At 45.3% G+C, this 14,620-nt stretch overlaps 2 protein-coding genes across 2 annotated transcripts in view; both read left to right on the top strand.

Annotated features, from left to right (window-relative positions):
* The first annotated feature begins 2,907 nt into the window (after positions 1-2,907).
* Positions 2,908-8,600, top strand: GPR61 (G protein-coupled receptor 61). The gene is made up of 2 exons (XM_003933407.4): positions 2,908-4,809; positions 5,471-8,600. Exon 1 carries the CDS (start codon positions 3,194-3,196, stop codon positions 4,547-4,549), a length of 1,356 nt encoding a protein of 451 aa, XP_003933456.1. The 5' UTR covers positions 2,908-3,193; the 3' UTR covers positions 4,550-4,809; positions 5,471-8,600.
* Positions 8,601-8,778: 178 nt separating this feature from the next.
* GNAI3 (G protein subunit alpha i3) overlaps positions 8,779-14,620 on the top strand; it is a 49,306-nt gene continuing 43,464 nt past the window's right edge. The window contains exon 1 of the mRNA XM_003933409.4: positions 8,779-8,984. Within this exon, the coding sequence (XP_003933458.1) occupies positions 8,867-8,984 (118 nt within the window). The 5' untranslated portion in view covers positions 8,779-8,866. The remainder of the gene's footprint in view (positions 8,985-14,620) is intronic.

Raw genomic sequence — 14,620 nt, 5'->3', positions numbered from 1 at the left:
CATGCCCCTGCTAGAGGCCCAGACCTCAGGCCCTAGTGGAAAAGCCTTCTAGGGACTGAAGGTCCTGGAGGTAAGAGGGGTGCTGTTGGAAGGAAGTAGTGGAGAAAGGAAAGCATCTATTGGAGTAGGCATAACGATATGACCTGGGAGAGGAGTGAGGCTCCCTGGGTTTCGCCTATGAAACAGTTACACCACAGCCCTCCCCTCCATAACCCCAGTCTATCGGTGAGGGAATGCTAACTAGCCAGATACGCTGATCTGTCTGTTAAGAGGCAAATTGGAATCCTGGCACCTAGGATTTGTCGTGGAGATGCTGGCAAGCTTGAGGGGCTATGAAAAAGAGCAATGCCCAGTGCCTTCTTGCTCAGGGCTCCATCATGGCTGCATGGCATCCCTCCAGCTCCACGTGGAAACCATGTCTGCTTTCCCCAGTCGGGGATTCTTGATGTCCATCCGGACATGGTGGGCCTCTCCTCCTTCAGCCGTCAGGGAAGGTCTCTGACCCACATCACCTGGGTCTCACACATTGGCAGAAGGGATAGGTGAATTGCCGCATGGAGAGTAAGAGGGAAGGATGCTTCTCCTAGTATTTCTTTCAGGCATTTTTCCTGGCAGACTCTTATGAGAAGCTGATGTCTCACTTTTGTGCCCACTCTTCATCTTCTCTGCAGACCCCGAGTCTCTGTGGGCATCCTAACTGTGAAATGAGCCTTCTGTATCCCTAGAGAGAGGCATGTCTCTAGGCAGTCGCCCAAAGTTAGGGCTTCCTCAAGTCCGGGAGCCCCAGCAACCCTTTCCACCAGAGAGTCTTTTGGCTGGCGCACAGCTGGCTGACGGAGTGTTCTTGGAGTTTGTCCTGGGGGCAGGGATTCAACTATCAATTCGAGTTTGATTCAATTCACAAAATTGTATCGAGCACCTATTGCAGGCATAGCATGTTAGAAGTTGGATCGGTGTGAGGTTCATGGAAACACCGAAAACCAAATGTGACTGTAAGGCTCTAACGTGGAGGAGAGGGGGGCTCGTCTTGCCATGTGGTCCTCTTTATTGCAACCGTAGAAATGATGAGTTTTCTAATTGAGCAACTTCAGTGCCCCCCCCCCCCAACTTCTTGTTCTGTGACTGTAGTAACAGTCCAGAGCCAAGGGGGTTCTGGGTCAGGGTTCCTCCAAGGGTCAGCTCCAGGGACCAGAGATTTGGGGATCTGTGGAGCAGGAGGTTGGGAGCAGCTCCTTTCCCACAGGAGGGGCACAGTGGCCTTGAGGAATGCATGAGTGGGCGGAGAAGGGCAGCCTGAAACCAACCTCTGCCCTCTGTAGCCCAGGAACTCACAGAGTAATCCAATGTTATCCTGTATAGGAACCTCAGAGGCTGTCCAGTCCAACCCTCCCATTTCACAGATGAGAAAACTGTGTCCTTGTAACTTGTGACTTGCCTACAGAAAGGCCATCAGACTTGGCATGTCTGCGCTTTGCTTCAAATTTGCAGAACTCAGCACACTATCCTGAGGGAATCTGGACTGCAAGAATAGTATATGTAAATGAAAAAAAAATGGTTAATTACATCGGGCAACCTATTTCAATTATATGCAAACTCAACATGGATTATGAGACACAGAAAATAGATTTGGTCTGCCATTTGATCAGGAGAAATGAGGAACTGAAACCACAGGCTTCCTCCTCTCCAGCCTCTTCCAGTTTTCTTTTCTGCTCTGTGCTCACCCACTTCCACCATCACAGTCCACCACCCACCCTCACTCCTAGCCACCGTCCTACCCAGGCGCCTCCTCCCTGCTCTTTGTTCTGTGACTGTGGTACCAGTCCAGAATCAAGATGGCTTTGAGTCCAGGATCCTCTGCGGGTCAGCTCCAGTGACCAGAGGCTTGAGGATCTGGGGAGCGGGAGGTTGGGAGCAGCTCCTTCCCCATGGGAGGGGCACAGTGGCCTTGAAGAGTTCATGAATGGGTGGAGGAGGGCAGCTTTCAAGCGACTTCTGGTTTTGGGAACAGTGCAGGTTGGATGAGCTGGCTTCTCAATTTTCTTCCAGGTGGGACATGTTGTTTCCACTGCTCCTTCTCAACGTTCCCAGAGTGGCAGCTCTTTGTCCTGGGAGAAGTGATGTCAAAAGAGCCTAAAGCACAGCTCCCCTTTTCAGGTGATAGGAGTGCAGCAAGAGACATTTTTAGAGACAGCTGAAACTCAGCAACTATACTGGATGCCTATTACAGTCCAGCTGGCACAGAGGGCACCTTCACATATGGCATGGCACAGTGGGCAAGAGTACTGGCCGTGGGGCCAGACTGCCTGGGTAGGTGCCTAGCCCTTGCTGCTTACTAGCTGTGTGACCTTGGGTAAGTTACTTAACCTCTCTAGGCCTCAGTTTCATCCCTTGCAAAATGGAGATAAAAATCATGTCTACCTCACAGGGTGGTGTGAGGAATAAAATGAGTTAATATAGGCAGAGTGCTGAGAACAGGGCCTGGCATGTGGGAAACACTGTATCGACACCACTGCTTGTCAGTATTATTAACAGATCAGGCAGGATCCAGAAACACAGTTGTGAAGCACGTGTTCTTCCTTTCATTTTACAGATGGCTTTATGAGGAAACTGAAGTTCAGAAGATTCATAGAGTTAGTAATGCCCAGAACTGGGACTAGAAACTAAATGTTGTGCTCCTTCTACTCCCCAGCAGCTCCTGCCATTCTGAGGAGACAAGAAATCGGGAAATTTACATAAGCAACCCTAAAACGGAGGCACTATCCCAGAGACCAGCAGGACCCTGGGAAAGAGAGACAGAGGATTTAGAATCCCTGGCTACCAGTTCTGGAAAGGTTAGAAGGGTATGGAGAACAAGAACGGCAGAAAGGAGATGCGAAAGGAAGAGGTGAAGGCCATTCCGAAGGCGGAGTGCGGAGTGGGCCAGGCTCCCACACCTCTCACGTCTCCTGCTTCTTAGCAGTCACCAAGGAAGACCCTGGAGCTACCTCCGGCCAGAAAGGGATATGAGCTTCTGACACTTCAGCTGCCTGGCCTGGTGCTCTGTACACAGACAAGCCTGCCCAAGAGGCTCAGTAGGAGGTGCCCCCTACGAAATCGGGAAGCCTGAGCCTGGGCTCGCCATCCCAGGATCGCTGGACTAGGATGGGGGATGGGCCTGTGACAGGAGGTACCCTGGGTGTCCTCTTTCGGCCCCATGGAGTCCTCTTCCATTCCCCAGTCATCAGGGAACTCTTCCACTTTGGGGAGGGTTCCTCAAACCCCAGGTCCCTCTACTGCCAGTGGGGTCCCGGAGGTGGGGCTGCGGGACGTAGCTTCGGAATCCGTGGCCCTCTTCTTCATGCTCCTGCTGGACTTGACTGCTGTGGCTGGCAATGCCGCTGTGATGGCCGTGATCGCCAAGACGCCCGCCCTCCGAAAATTTGTCTTCGTCTTCCACCTCTGCCTGGTGGACCTGCTGGCTGCCCTGACCCTCATGCCCCTGGCCATGCTCTCCAGCTCCGCCCTCTTTGACCACGCCCTCTTCGGGGAGGTGGCCTGCCGCCTCTACTTGTTCCTGAGCGTGTGCTTTGTCAGCCTGGCCATCCTCTCGGTGTCGGCCATCAATGTGGAGCGCTACTATTACGTGGTCCACCCCATGCGCTACGAGGTGCGCATGACGCTGGGGCTGGTGGCCTCTGTGCTGGTGGGTGTGTGGGTGAAGGCCTTGGCCATGGCTTCTGTGCCAGTGTTGGGAAGGGTCTCCTGGGAGGAAGGAGCTCCCAGTGTCCCCCCAGGCTGTTCACTCCAGTGGAGCCACAGTGCCTACTGCCAGCTTTTTGTGGTGGTCTTTGCTGTCCTTTACTTCCTGCTGCCCCTGCTCCTCATCCTTGTGGTCTACTGCAGCATGTTTCGAGTGGCCCGCGTGGCTGCCATGCAGCACGGGCCACTGCCCACGTGGATGGAGACACCCCGGCAACGCTCCGAATCTCTCAGCAGCCGCTCCACGATGGTCACCAGCTCGGGGGCCCCCCAGACCACCCCACACCGGACGTTTGGGGGAGGGAAAGCAGCAGTGGTTCTCCTGGCTGTGGGGGGACAGTTCCTGCTCTGTTGGTTGCCCTACTTCTCTTTCCACCTCTATGTGGCCCTGAGTGCTCAGCCCATTTCACCTGGGCAGGTGGAGAGTGTGGTGACCTGGATCGGCTACTTTTGCTTCACTTCCAACCCTTTCTTCTATGGATGTCTCAACCGACAGATCCGGGGGGAGCTCAGCAAGCAGTTTGTCTGCTTCTTCAAGCCAGCTCCAGAGGAGGAGCTGAGGCTGCCTAGCCGGGAGGGCTCCATTGAGGAGAACTTCCTGCAGTTCCTTCAGGGGACTGGCTGTCCCTCTGAGTCCTGGGTTTCCCGGCCCCTACCCAGCCCCAAGCAGGAACCACCTGCTGTTGACTTTCGAATCCCAGGCCAGATAGCTGAGGAGACCTCTGAGTTCCTGGAGCAGCAACTCACCAGCGACATCATCATGTCAGACAGCTACCTCCGTCCTGCCCCCTCACCCCGGCTGGAGTCATGATGGGCCGCTGGACACTTGGAGGATATGGGGCTGGGACCAGTTATGATCGCAAGGACCACCTTGTGGGATCACCTTTTCCCAGCTGGCTAGGGCTGAGGCTGGGGTCTCTGCACATGGCGTTTGCTTAGTGTTTCCTGGGTCAGAAACAGAGCCAACAGGATGAACGTGTGCAAAAGTCTTGGACTTGGCTGTGATCTTGGACTGCCGGGGGAGGGAACCTGGGTATGGTGAGACGGTGATGAGAGAAAAGGGTCACAAAGGTGAGGTAAAGGCTCTCATCCAGTAAACTTTCCATGCCACCAGAGGCAGGGAAGTCTCTAAGGGTAGGAGTTGGAGGATACAAGGCAGCAGACCAGGTTTGGAGTTATTCTAGGGGCCATTTAGGATATTTTATTTTTCAGTGTGATTGTCCAGGGCAGTAATTGCACCCAAGCAAGGTAAGAAAATGACCCACGTTTTCTCATTTCCTTGCTAGGTTTAAAAAGAACTAAATTACAGCCAAGTGTTTCCATTTGAGTTAATAGATCTTTTTTTTCTGGCTTTATACCTGAGATTTCCTTAAAGCGAGAGGACCAGTAGGGTATATTCCTTCACTGAGTTTGGCCAGAAACAAGACAAAATAGCAATTAGGATACATGGAGTAGAAGACAGTAAAGTCTTTTCTCCCACTCTTCAGAAAAGCCTTTCTGTTCTATTTTTCTGTCTCTCTTCTGCACACAGGAGATCAAGGATGGAGCCTGATCTCAGCAGAGACAAGAATAAGGCAGGATGGCTTTTCCTCCCTTTTAGGAGGAAGTACTAGAATGACTGGGGGTCAGATGGGTGAGGGTGGGGGTTGGCATTTGAATTGGTAAAATGGCTAGATACAGAGAGGCCAGGTAATCAGCCTGATCAATAATACCTTGAATCTTTTCTTTCCAGGACTGGCCTCCCTGATCTCTCTCCTCATGGCAGTGACCCACCTCCAGCCCCCTGGACAATCGGGTGCAAGAGACTAAGGTTGGGCATGGGAAGGGTGGGGTTTCCATGATCCATTAAATGCCTCCCTACCCCCATTCATCGCTCTCAAAATTAGCTTCAGTGACAAAGACTTAAATCTCTCTCCTATCTGCAGCACTGGGTTGGAGAGAGGGCACAGGAATTGGTCTTGGCTGTTCACTGATTGAGACTGTAGGAACTGTGTTGGTTGGTATTGGTGGTGGTATTTTCAACAAAGAGGGAATAATTGCAAACTGGACAGGACACCCATCTGGGACCACCTGTCCATCCTACTTCCCTGAATTGAATCAGGTAACACTAAAGGGTCAAGGCAGGGCCAGAGGGTGGTGTGGTCTGTATTTGATCAAATTCCTGGCTCACTGAGGATCAAACGGGGAAATGGGCTGGTAGGAGTGGGATAGTCTCCCCTTTAAACAGCTAATAAATAATTTTTATGATAAAAGGTTATACTGATATCAACATTGACTCCTTTAGTTCAATTCAGTGCATAATAGTTGGATACCCACCAGTCCCTGGGAGCCGCACAGTGTGTGGTCACTGCTTTTAAGGAGTTCATAGTCTAATTTGATCAGATACCTTGTATTTTTACAGAGCACTTAGATCTGATAAAGCACTACAGAATGTGCCTGAGAAATATATTGGAGAATATATCCATGGCTCCGACTTCTGAGAGTTCAGTCCATGGCAGCAAGTTGCATACCTGCAAGCTTCCTGCAGACTGTAGAAAGCATGGGCAGTATAAATGAAACTCTCTAATGAAGCAAAAAAGTTAAATGAAACTGGGCAAACAGCTTTCCCCCTTGTGTTCTAGGAATATTTCTAGGATTTCTAGGTTTGTCTTCCTATCACTAGGCTATTATACCAGTCTAGTGCCTATTACATTGAGGAAATCCCCTAAAAACATAGTATATAGCGGGAGGAGAGTCCTTTGTGATTGAAAAACATGTTCACCTCTTCTCTCTATTAAAATAAATGCATACTGAGGAATCAATCATTCCTAGACAGGAAAAAAAACTTCTGGCAAACACCACTGATCAGCTAGTAGATCCAAAGCATTGCCAGCAGGTGGCAGTGTGAGGCCGATGGAAGGACGAAAGGCGATTGCATGTGGTGAAAGGGGGAAGAGGAGGGCATTAAACATTGCCTGGCAGCCATTTTGTTAATTTATTTTGCCTTTTCCTTTGACTTTGCCCTCCAACCCTTCCTTCACATACATCAAAGAAGAAAGTTTTAAGAGCAAGAGTATCTTTAATTCAGGCTGAAATTTCCTGACACTGTGATCTCACTGGTGTTTATTACAGAGTGTGACATACATGGGTTCATTTGCCATTTATTTTTCCCTGTAGGAGTGGATCATGAAGGAAATAAAAATTTCTCTCTTATTATGCTGAGAACTTTCCCAGCAATTTCTGCTGTGTTCACCTTCCAGGAGTTTTCTAGTCACCAGGATGCCTTGGTAAAGTTCAGTACGTAATCTTTGGCTCTGAAAGCTGTTCCTGGACAAAATCTGACCTCTCTAACTCACTGAAGAATCAACAGATTGAGGCAACCATCCGGTCAGTTACTTTTTCCTGCATCCTGCTGGTGTTGGGGTAACTCCCAATCCTAGATGAAAACCATAGGCTTTCTGTTGTCAGGTGTCTCCAGGCAATATCCTACAGGGGCATGATAGAAAGGGGCAACTCTGGAGTCAGACAGATCTACTTACTTACTGTGTGAAGTTGGGAAAGCTGCTTAATTTCTCTGAGCCTACTTCCTCACCTGTAAAAATGGGGATCATTATTACCTACCTCACAGGGTTGTTGTGAGGATTAAGAGATGGGATGTGGAAGCACCTTAGCCATACCTGGCAAATAGGTACTCAATAAATACTGGTTTTACTTCCCTTTCCTCTTGCCCTTTTTCCCCAAAAGTATTGATAAGGAAAAAGCAGTCCCTTTCACTCTAACAGTCATTTGGGAATGACTGGGGGACTTTTCGAACCTTGAAGAATTGGCATTGGTAAGAGTTATGGTGGATAAGGCTGTTTTAAGATGGCTCAAATCCTCTAATTAAATCCTTCTAATTAATGAATCATCACTATATATAGACCTCTCTGTTGGAACCTTACATTCTAAAGTTCAGATTCTGTTAGAGAAAGAAAGTAATTTACAATCACAGAGAAAGGTTTTAAAGACTGAGTTCCCTTCGGTAGACTGTATGGTAAATGTGGACTTATTTGGCTGAGAAGTTAATTTAGGACTACCTTCATGCAGTATCCAGGGTTACTAGTGAAAGAAGCTATCAGCCTGGCTTTCACAGTGGACTTAAGTGTCAGGTGATACTAGGGCTGAGAGGCAAATTTTATTAGAGCTTCTCCTTTTGTATGTTACCGCAACCGGAAATCTTAGTAGAAGATTCACAGGGATGCACTTGTTTGTTTTGGGGTGTGGAATTGAAGTTGACGTATCTTGGTTTTAGTTCTAATAAGACTCTAAGGTAGTAAGATCTGGCTTATACTGAAGAGAAGGGCAGCGGGGAAATTTTATGGAGGAACTACAGGCTTAACCCTTTGAAGTTACCGAGTATCTGCCAGCGATTTCAAGCGGCCTTTTGCCAGCATAGGAGTTAAGCAGATCTCAAGACCACAGAAATACGTCCATAATAGCATAAGGACCAGCGGACATTTTGAGAGGAGTTAGTGGGCCAGAGAGGGCAGAAAGGTCCTAGGCACAGTCGATGTTACAATCTCAGAGGTGAGATGTGAACGGGGCCCAGGCCAAGCAGTTTGTTCCCATTCCATTGATCTGACATAACCCCAACGGAGGCAGTGTCCCACATCTGGGTAGGGGTCCCGGGTCTCCACAGCCAGAGATCAAAGGGGTTTTCCGGCAGGCGAGAAATTCCCACGCGGGATGTAGGCTTAAATTCAGAAATCTCCGCCCCAAAACTGGCATTACGAGTTGGGAGGCCCCGCTTTTCCTCCATTTTACCAAATCAGGTAGCCGAAAGGTAAACGAGGCTTCAAGTTGGGCGGCGGGCAGCGAACTTCACAGAATCTCGAAGCTCCACTGATCCGCCGCCCAGCCCAGTCGCCCGATCCCCGTGACTTCCGCTTTCGGTCTCAATTTCTCTCCCAGAGGAGAGTGGCTTAAAGTGTAAAGGCCGCGGGGCGTCGCCGGAAATGTCGTAAACGCCGGATATCCGGTTCTTCTGGGCGCTAAGGGAGTTGACGGAGAGGGCCGCCGCCCAGCAGTAGACGCTGCCTCAGCCTGCCGAGTGGCAGTTCCCGCGGTGTGTGAGTGAGCCCGGGCCCGTGTCCCCTCTCCCGCCGCCGCCATGGGCTGCACGTTGAGCGCCGAAGACAAGGCGGCAGTGGAGCGAAGCAAGATGATCGACCGCAACTTACGGGAGGACGGGGAGAAAGCGGCCAAAGAAGTGAAGCTGCTGCTACTCGGTGAGGGGCTGGAGGCGGGCACGGAGTGGTAGTCGGGAGAGCCAAGGCGTTTTGGAAGGCCTCAACGGGGTCTGGTCGGGCCGACGGAAAGGACCTTAAAGGGATCTGGAGGGCGTGGCGGGTGTGGGGCGGGGTGTTGGGGTTCATAGCTGAGGCCCCAGAGGGTGTGATGAGGGGGGTGGGGTTTTGGGGTTGCAGGAATTCGGCTGTGGAGGGCGTGACTCCGGGCTGGAATTGCGTTTAGCTGAGAGAGCTTGGGAGTATGGGGCCGTAGGATATTGAGGCAGTAGGAATATGGTAGAAGTTCGTAAACGAAGAGTTGATGTTAGGGAAGGTTTTACATTGGGTTGCAGCGTGTCGGTAACGAGGACAGGATAGAGTATATTTTGGGCTCGTGTAATGGTTTGAAGCGTCGTCGTTCTTTGGCAGAATAAAGCTAGGAAGCTTGAATGGATGGTATAGAGGCTGGAACAGAATGGTCACATAAGGAGTCTCTTGATCTGTTAGAGGAACTTTGTATTATCCAGGAACATGAAGGTAGGTAGGTGAGTTAAACAGCAAGTTATCAGGTATAAAGGAAAAGAGCTTGGGTGCAGAGGCCATCGCTTACTTTTCCACCGTTTTCTGTCATTTTCATTTTAAAGGTTTTATAATTCCTTTCTGTGTTTTCATAAAAGGTTGGGAAATGGTGTGAGCTGAAGAAATTTAAAGAATGATTTATTAGAGGTTTGTAGCAGAAAATCTAGTGGATGGGATTACACGTTGGAAGGTGCTGAACAGTTGCTATAGTTATCTTGGACAGTTGGAATAGTTATCTTGGACATATTTACTGTAAAGAGTAGACCTCTGGTGGCTGTGTTATCCTTTTTGGCCTCTTCAAAGCAAAACCAGTGGCTTAAGGAATTACTGTTTATGTTACCTCGTAGTCGTTTTAAGTGGTTTTTTTGTACAGTCCGGATGTATTTTACTTAGCATGAGTTTTAAAATTTTTGAGAGGTTCAGTAAATCATACAAAGACTTTTGGCATTAGCTTACTAATAAATCACTATTATTATTTTCTAGGGTAGTATTTCTGTTAGAGAAGAATAAGTAGGAGTAGTGGTTTCTGTAAGCAATAAAACTTTACTTTTTAAAACAATTGATTTTCGAGAACAAGGAGTCACTTTAGGGGAAGTACTAAATTTTTGTGGTATAAAGCTCCAGAGGACAGAATGTGCCACTGTAACCCAAGACTTATTTTGTACTCCAGGACATTCTAAGTGCCCCTGCTAGTCTCTTCGTGTTAACGTATTTGGTTAGTAGTAGATTGCAGAAGCTCTGGTAATAGCTTTTTTGGATATACTATAAAGGGAAAGTTATGTATTGGAGCTTAAGCTTCTGGTTTGTATACTTGACCTTTCAGAAGATGCAAGTTCAGATTGTAGTTCTAGACTGCCACTGTCTGTATAGCAGGTGGATAAGCATGGTCCCTGGTGCATAATATGTACTCCTTAACTGTTTACTTTTAACCAGCCTGAGCCAGCTAATATTGAACATTGGTTCGTGGTGCCTTTGCGAAATTTGATATAAACTGTGACATTCAGGGTGTTAACAATTTATTTCTTGATTATGAAATTAAAGATGTATTCTCATTTTCTGCGAGTGATTTGATTTACATTGAACAATAGAGATACCCTCAGGACATCAGCCTATTGTAATGTACTTGGAAACTTTGAGACTTTCTTCCAAAAGGCAGGATTAGGCAGACAGAATTTGGACAGGCGTAACTTGTCCAAATGTCTAGAAGAATTTTTATTCAGGATTTTATACGTAGTGCATTTAGTTAGAAACAAAATTAAACACTTGATGACTTAGGAAACTTGAAAAGCAGTAAGTAAAAATCAAAGTACTGAACATACTTGCTTTTAATTTTTACCAACTTCATTCTTTTTTAAGAAAGATTTTAAAAAATATTCTTGAGCAAGTTTAATCCACAAATTCAAAAAGGTTGCAGAAACAGATGTTCTTGCTTGAGCCATATCATAACACACATAGAAAATTAAAATCTTCTCTTTCTATAAGCAAAATATACTCAAAACAGTATGCAATTTTTTTCCTGGATAATATCTCCTTTGCTGTAAATGCAAGTCATTTTTACTTCATCACTATGGAACTTAGTTTAAGCTGAGATCTATCTACTTATCCTTGTGTCTCCTGGCACATGATATGGGGGTGTAGTTTAACATGGTGATTAATGCATGGGTCCTGAAGTCAGAGTGCTTCAAATCCTAATTCCCGTTTACTAGTTATAACCTTGGGAAAGTTAATTTCTCTCGGCCTCAGTGTTCTTATCTTTAAAATGGAGAAAATAGAGCTACTTCTGGGATTGCTGTGAGGATTAAATATGCCAAAAATGTAAAGCAGAACACAGCTTGGCACATAGTGTAGTACTAGCTATGAAGATTAGCTATTATTATTAAGTCAAAATGAATGTTACAGATTATAGGTATTATGGAAATTATACCAAATTAAGAAGCTAGTATGGGCCAGATTATTAACAGAAACTTCAGTATTGTAATTCTTCCTTTGATAACCTTTAGTTTGAATTTCCTTTAGATGTTCTTGGAAAGGGCTGGGCTTGGTGGCTCATGCCAGTAATCCCAGCACTTTTTGAGGCTGAGGCTAGTGGATCACCTGAGATCAGGAGTTCAAGACCAGCCTGGCCAACATGGAGAAACTGCATCTCTGCTAAAAAATACAAAAATTAGCTGGGTATAGTGGAAGCTACTCAGGAGGCTGAGGCAGGAGAATCACTTGAACCTAGGAGGTGGAGGTTGGAATGAGCAGAGGCGGCACCACTGCACTCCAGCCTGGGTGACAAAGTGAGACTCTGTCTCAAAAAAAAAAGATGTTCCTAGAAAGATCTTGATATGTCAAATTAGTGTTTAATTATTATATTACATTGAAAAAATACACAGAGCTTCGCAACCAATGTTCAGTGTTTAGGATGGCTTATAGGTGTGCTGTTTACAATTTTTTTTTATAGCATTGAAGTTTTAAGTCATTTTTATAAATTCAGACTTTTACAACAGTTGAAATTACATTTGAACATCTTCGGTTTCCTTTAAAATTCCCGAATTTGGTAGCTTGGTTATTTATTATTTTTAAAAAGAGAGATGGGGTCTCATTATGTTTCCCAGGCTGGTCTCAAATGCTTGGCCTCATGTGATCCTCCTACCCCAGCCTCCCAAAGTGCTGGGATTACCAGTTCGAGCCACTGTGCATATCCTACCATCAATTTGGTAATTTGAAAAAATTTTATTTAGTATAAATACTAAATTTATACCAATTTAGTATTTAATATCATCTGTAATACTTTGTATTTTTTTCATGCCACAATTTCATAATATAGAGAAATTTCGTAGGTGTGCTTTTTTTTTTTTTTTATTCCTGGGGCAAGAAGAAACATTTTTTTTTTTCACCAAGCTCTTTCAGCTCACCGCAGTGAGCCTTATAAATATCTTTTTTTTTTTTTTTTTTTTTTTTTTTTGAGACAGAGTCTTGCTCTGTCACCAGGCTGGAGTGCAGTGGTGCGATCTGGGCTCATTGCAACCTCCACCTCCTGGGTTCAAGTGATTCTCCTGCCTCAGCCTCCTGAGTAGGTGGGACTACAGGCAAGTACCACCATATCCAGCTAATTTTTGTATTTTTAGTAGAGATGGGGGTTTCACCATGTTGGCCAGGATGGTCTCGAACTCCTGACCTCGTAATCCGCCCTCCTTGACCTCCCAAAGTGCTGGGATTACAGGCGTGAGCCACTGCTCCCAGCACACATATCATTTTTAATGTGTGATTAAGAGTGATATTTTATCATTTGACATCATGTGACAAAGGTTGGGAAGCACTGGTATAAAAGATAAGAGCACTGCTTTTGGATTCACACAAATTTAAGTTCCACCTCCATTTGTTAGCTCTGAGACCCAGAGCAAGTAACTTAACCATATGAATCATTTTTACATATGTAAAGCAAGGATGATGATATTTCATAATATGAAATGAGATAATGGATGTAAAATGCTTCACATTAGGGCCTAGCAAAAAAATTCAGTTCTATCAGTGATGATGATTGTGAGACTTACCATTTTAGCTACTTTTTTCAGAGGTTTTTCAGACAGCTATTTGATTGTTTTTTATATTAATATATTCTTTTCAAAGATCTTCAAAGAATTTTAATAAATATCCTTTTGTGGTGAAAGAAATTAAATGTTATTTCTTTTTTTTTTTTACTCACCACTATACTAATGAGGATTTATTATTTAGTTTTGTAAGTTATTGAATGGTGTACTCTCTGAATTTCCATTTCTTGATAGTTTCTTTTAGTAGGTTCTGAGAAAACATAAAAAAAATGAGATTAATACTTTATTCTTTGGGATTTGCTAGTGGAAGTATGGCAAAAGAGAACTGGAATCATCTAATTTACTTAAACTCTATGTTATACAATTGATTATATTTAAATCTCTGCACATTATTGGCTGAATATGTTTATTACTGAGAATAAGACTGTCCTTTGGTAGACATGCCATTACATTACATCCTCCTATAGGATTATATCCTTTGTAATGTTTGCCGTTTACTTGGGATAAGGTTCATAGCCAGTTACATTTCGTGTGAGGATGCATCTTGCATCTCAGGAAAAAAAAAAAAAAAAAAACAACTTTGTGTTTTATAAGCACTTACTATTCTTTGTGTCTTTTATTTAAATGAATGAGTCACTTCTCTTTTCAAATGTTTCAGTAATTTTGGGGGAACAGGTTGTTTTTGATTACATGAATAAGTTTAGTGGTGATTTCTGAGATTTTGGTGTACCCATCGCCTGAGCAGTGTATGCTCTACCCAGTGTGTAGTCTTTTATCCCTCACCCCGCTCCCACTCTTTCCCCTGAGTCCCCAAAGTCCATTGTATCATTTTTATGCCTTTGCATCCTCATGGCTTGGCTCCCGCTTATGAGTGCGAATATACAACGTTTGGTTTTCCATTCCTGAGTTAATTCAGTTAGAGGAATGGTCTCCAGTTCCATCCAGGTTGCTGCAAATGCCATTATTTCATTCCTTTTTATGGCTAAGTAGTATTCCGTGTGTGTGTGTGTGTGTGTGTGTGTGTGTGTGAGAGAGAGAGAGAGAGACAGAGAGAGAGATTTTCTTTATCTACTCATTGATTGATGGGCATTTGGGCTGGATCCATATTTTTTCAATTGTGAATTGTGCTGCTTATTATAAATGTGTGTGCAAGTATCTTTTTTGTATAATAGCTTCTTTCCTCAGGGTAGATACCCAGGAGTGGGATTGCTGCATCAAATGATAGGTATACTTTTAGTTCTTTAAGGAATCTCCACGCTGTTTTCCATAGTGGTCGTGCTAGTTTACATTCCCACCAACAGTGTGAAAGTGTTCCCTTTTCACCACATCCACGCCAACATCTATTATATTTTGATTTTTTGATTCTTGCAGAAGTAAGATGGTATCACATTGTGGTTTTGATTTGCATTTCCCTGATAATTAGTGATGTTGAGCATTTTTTCATACTTTGTTGGCCATTTGCATATCTTCTTGTGATAATTGTCTATTCATGTCCTTAGCCTACTTTTTGATGGGATTGTT

The sequence above is a fragment of the Saimiri boliviensis genome, chromosome 11, assembly GCF_048565385.1.
Source record: "Saimiri boliviensis isolate mSaiBol1 chromosome 11, mSaiBol1.pri, whole genome shotgun sequence".
Lineage (NCBI taxonomy): Eukaryota > Metazoa > Chordata > Mammalia > Primates > Cebidae > Saimiri > Saimiri boliviensis.
The sequence above is the reverse complement of the archived record's forward strand: the minus strand, read 5'-3'. Positions and strand labels throughout refer to the sequence as shown.

What these genes read in the sequence shown, in the direction of transcription:
- GPR61 (XM_003933407.4), top strand. Translation starts at nt 3,194, where the DNA reads ATGGAGTCCTCTTCCATTCCCCAGTCATCAGGGAACTCTTCCACTTTG.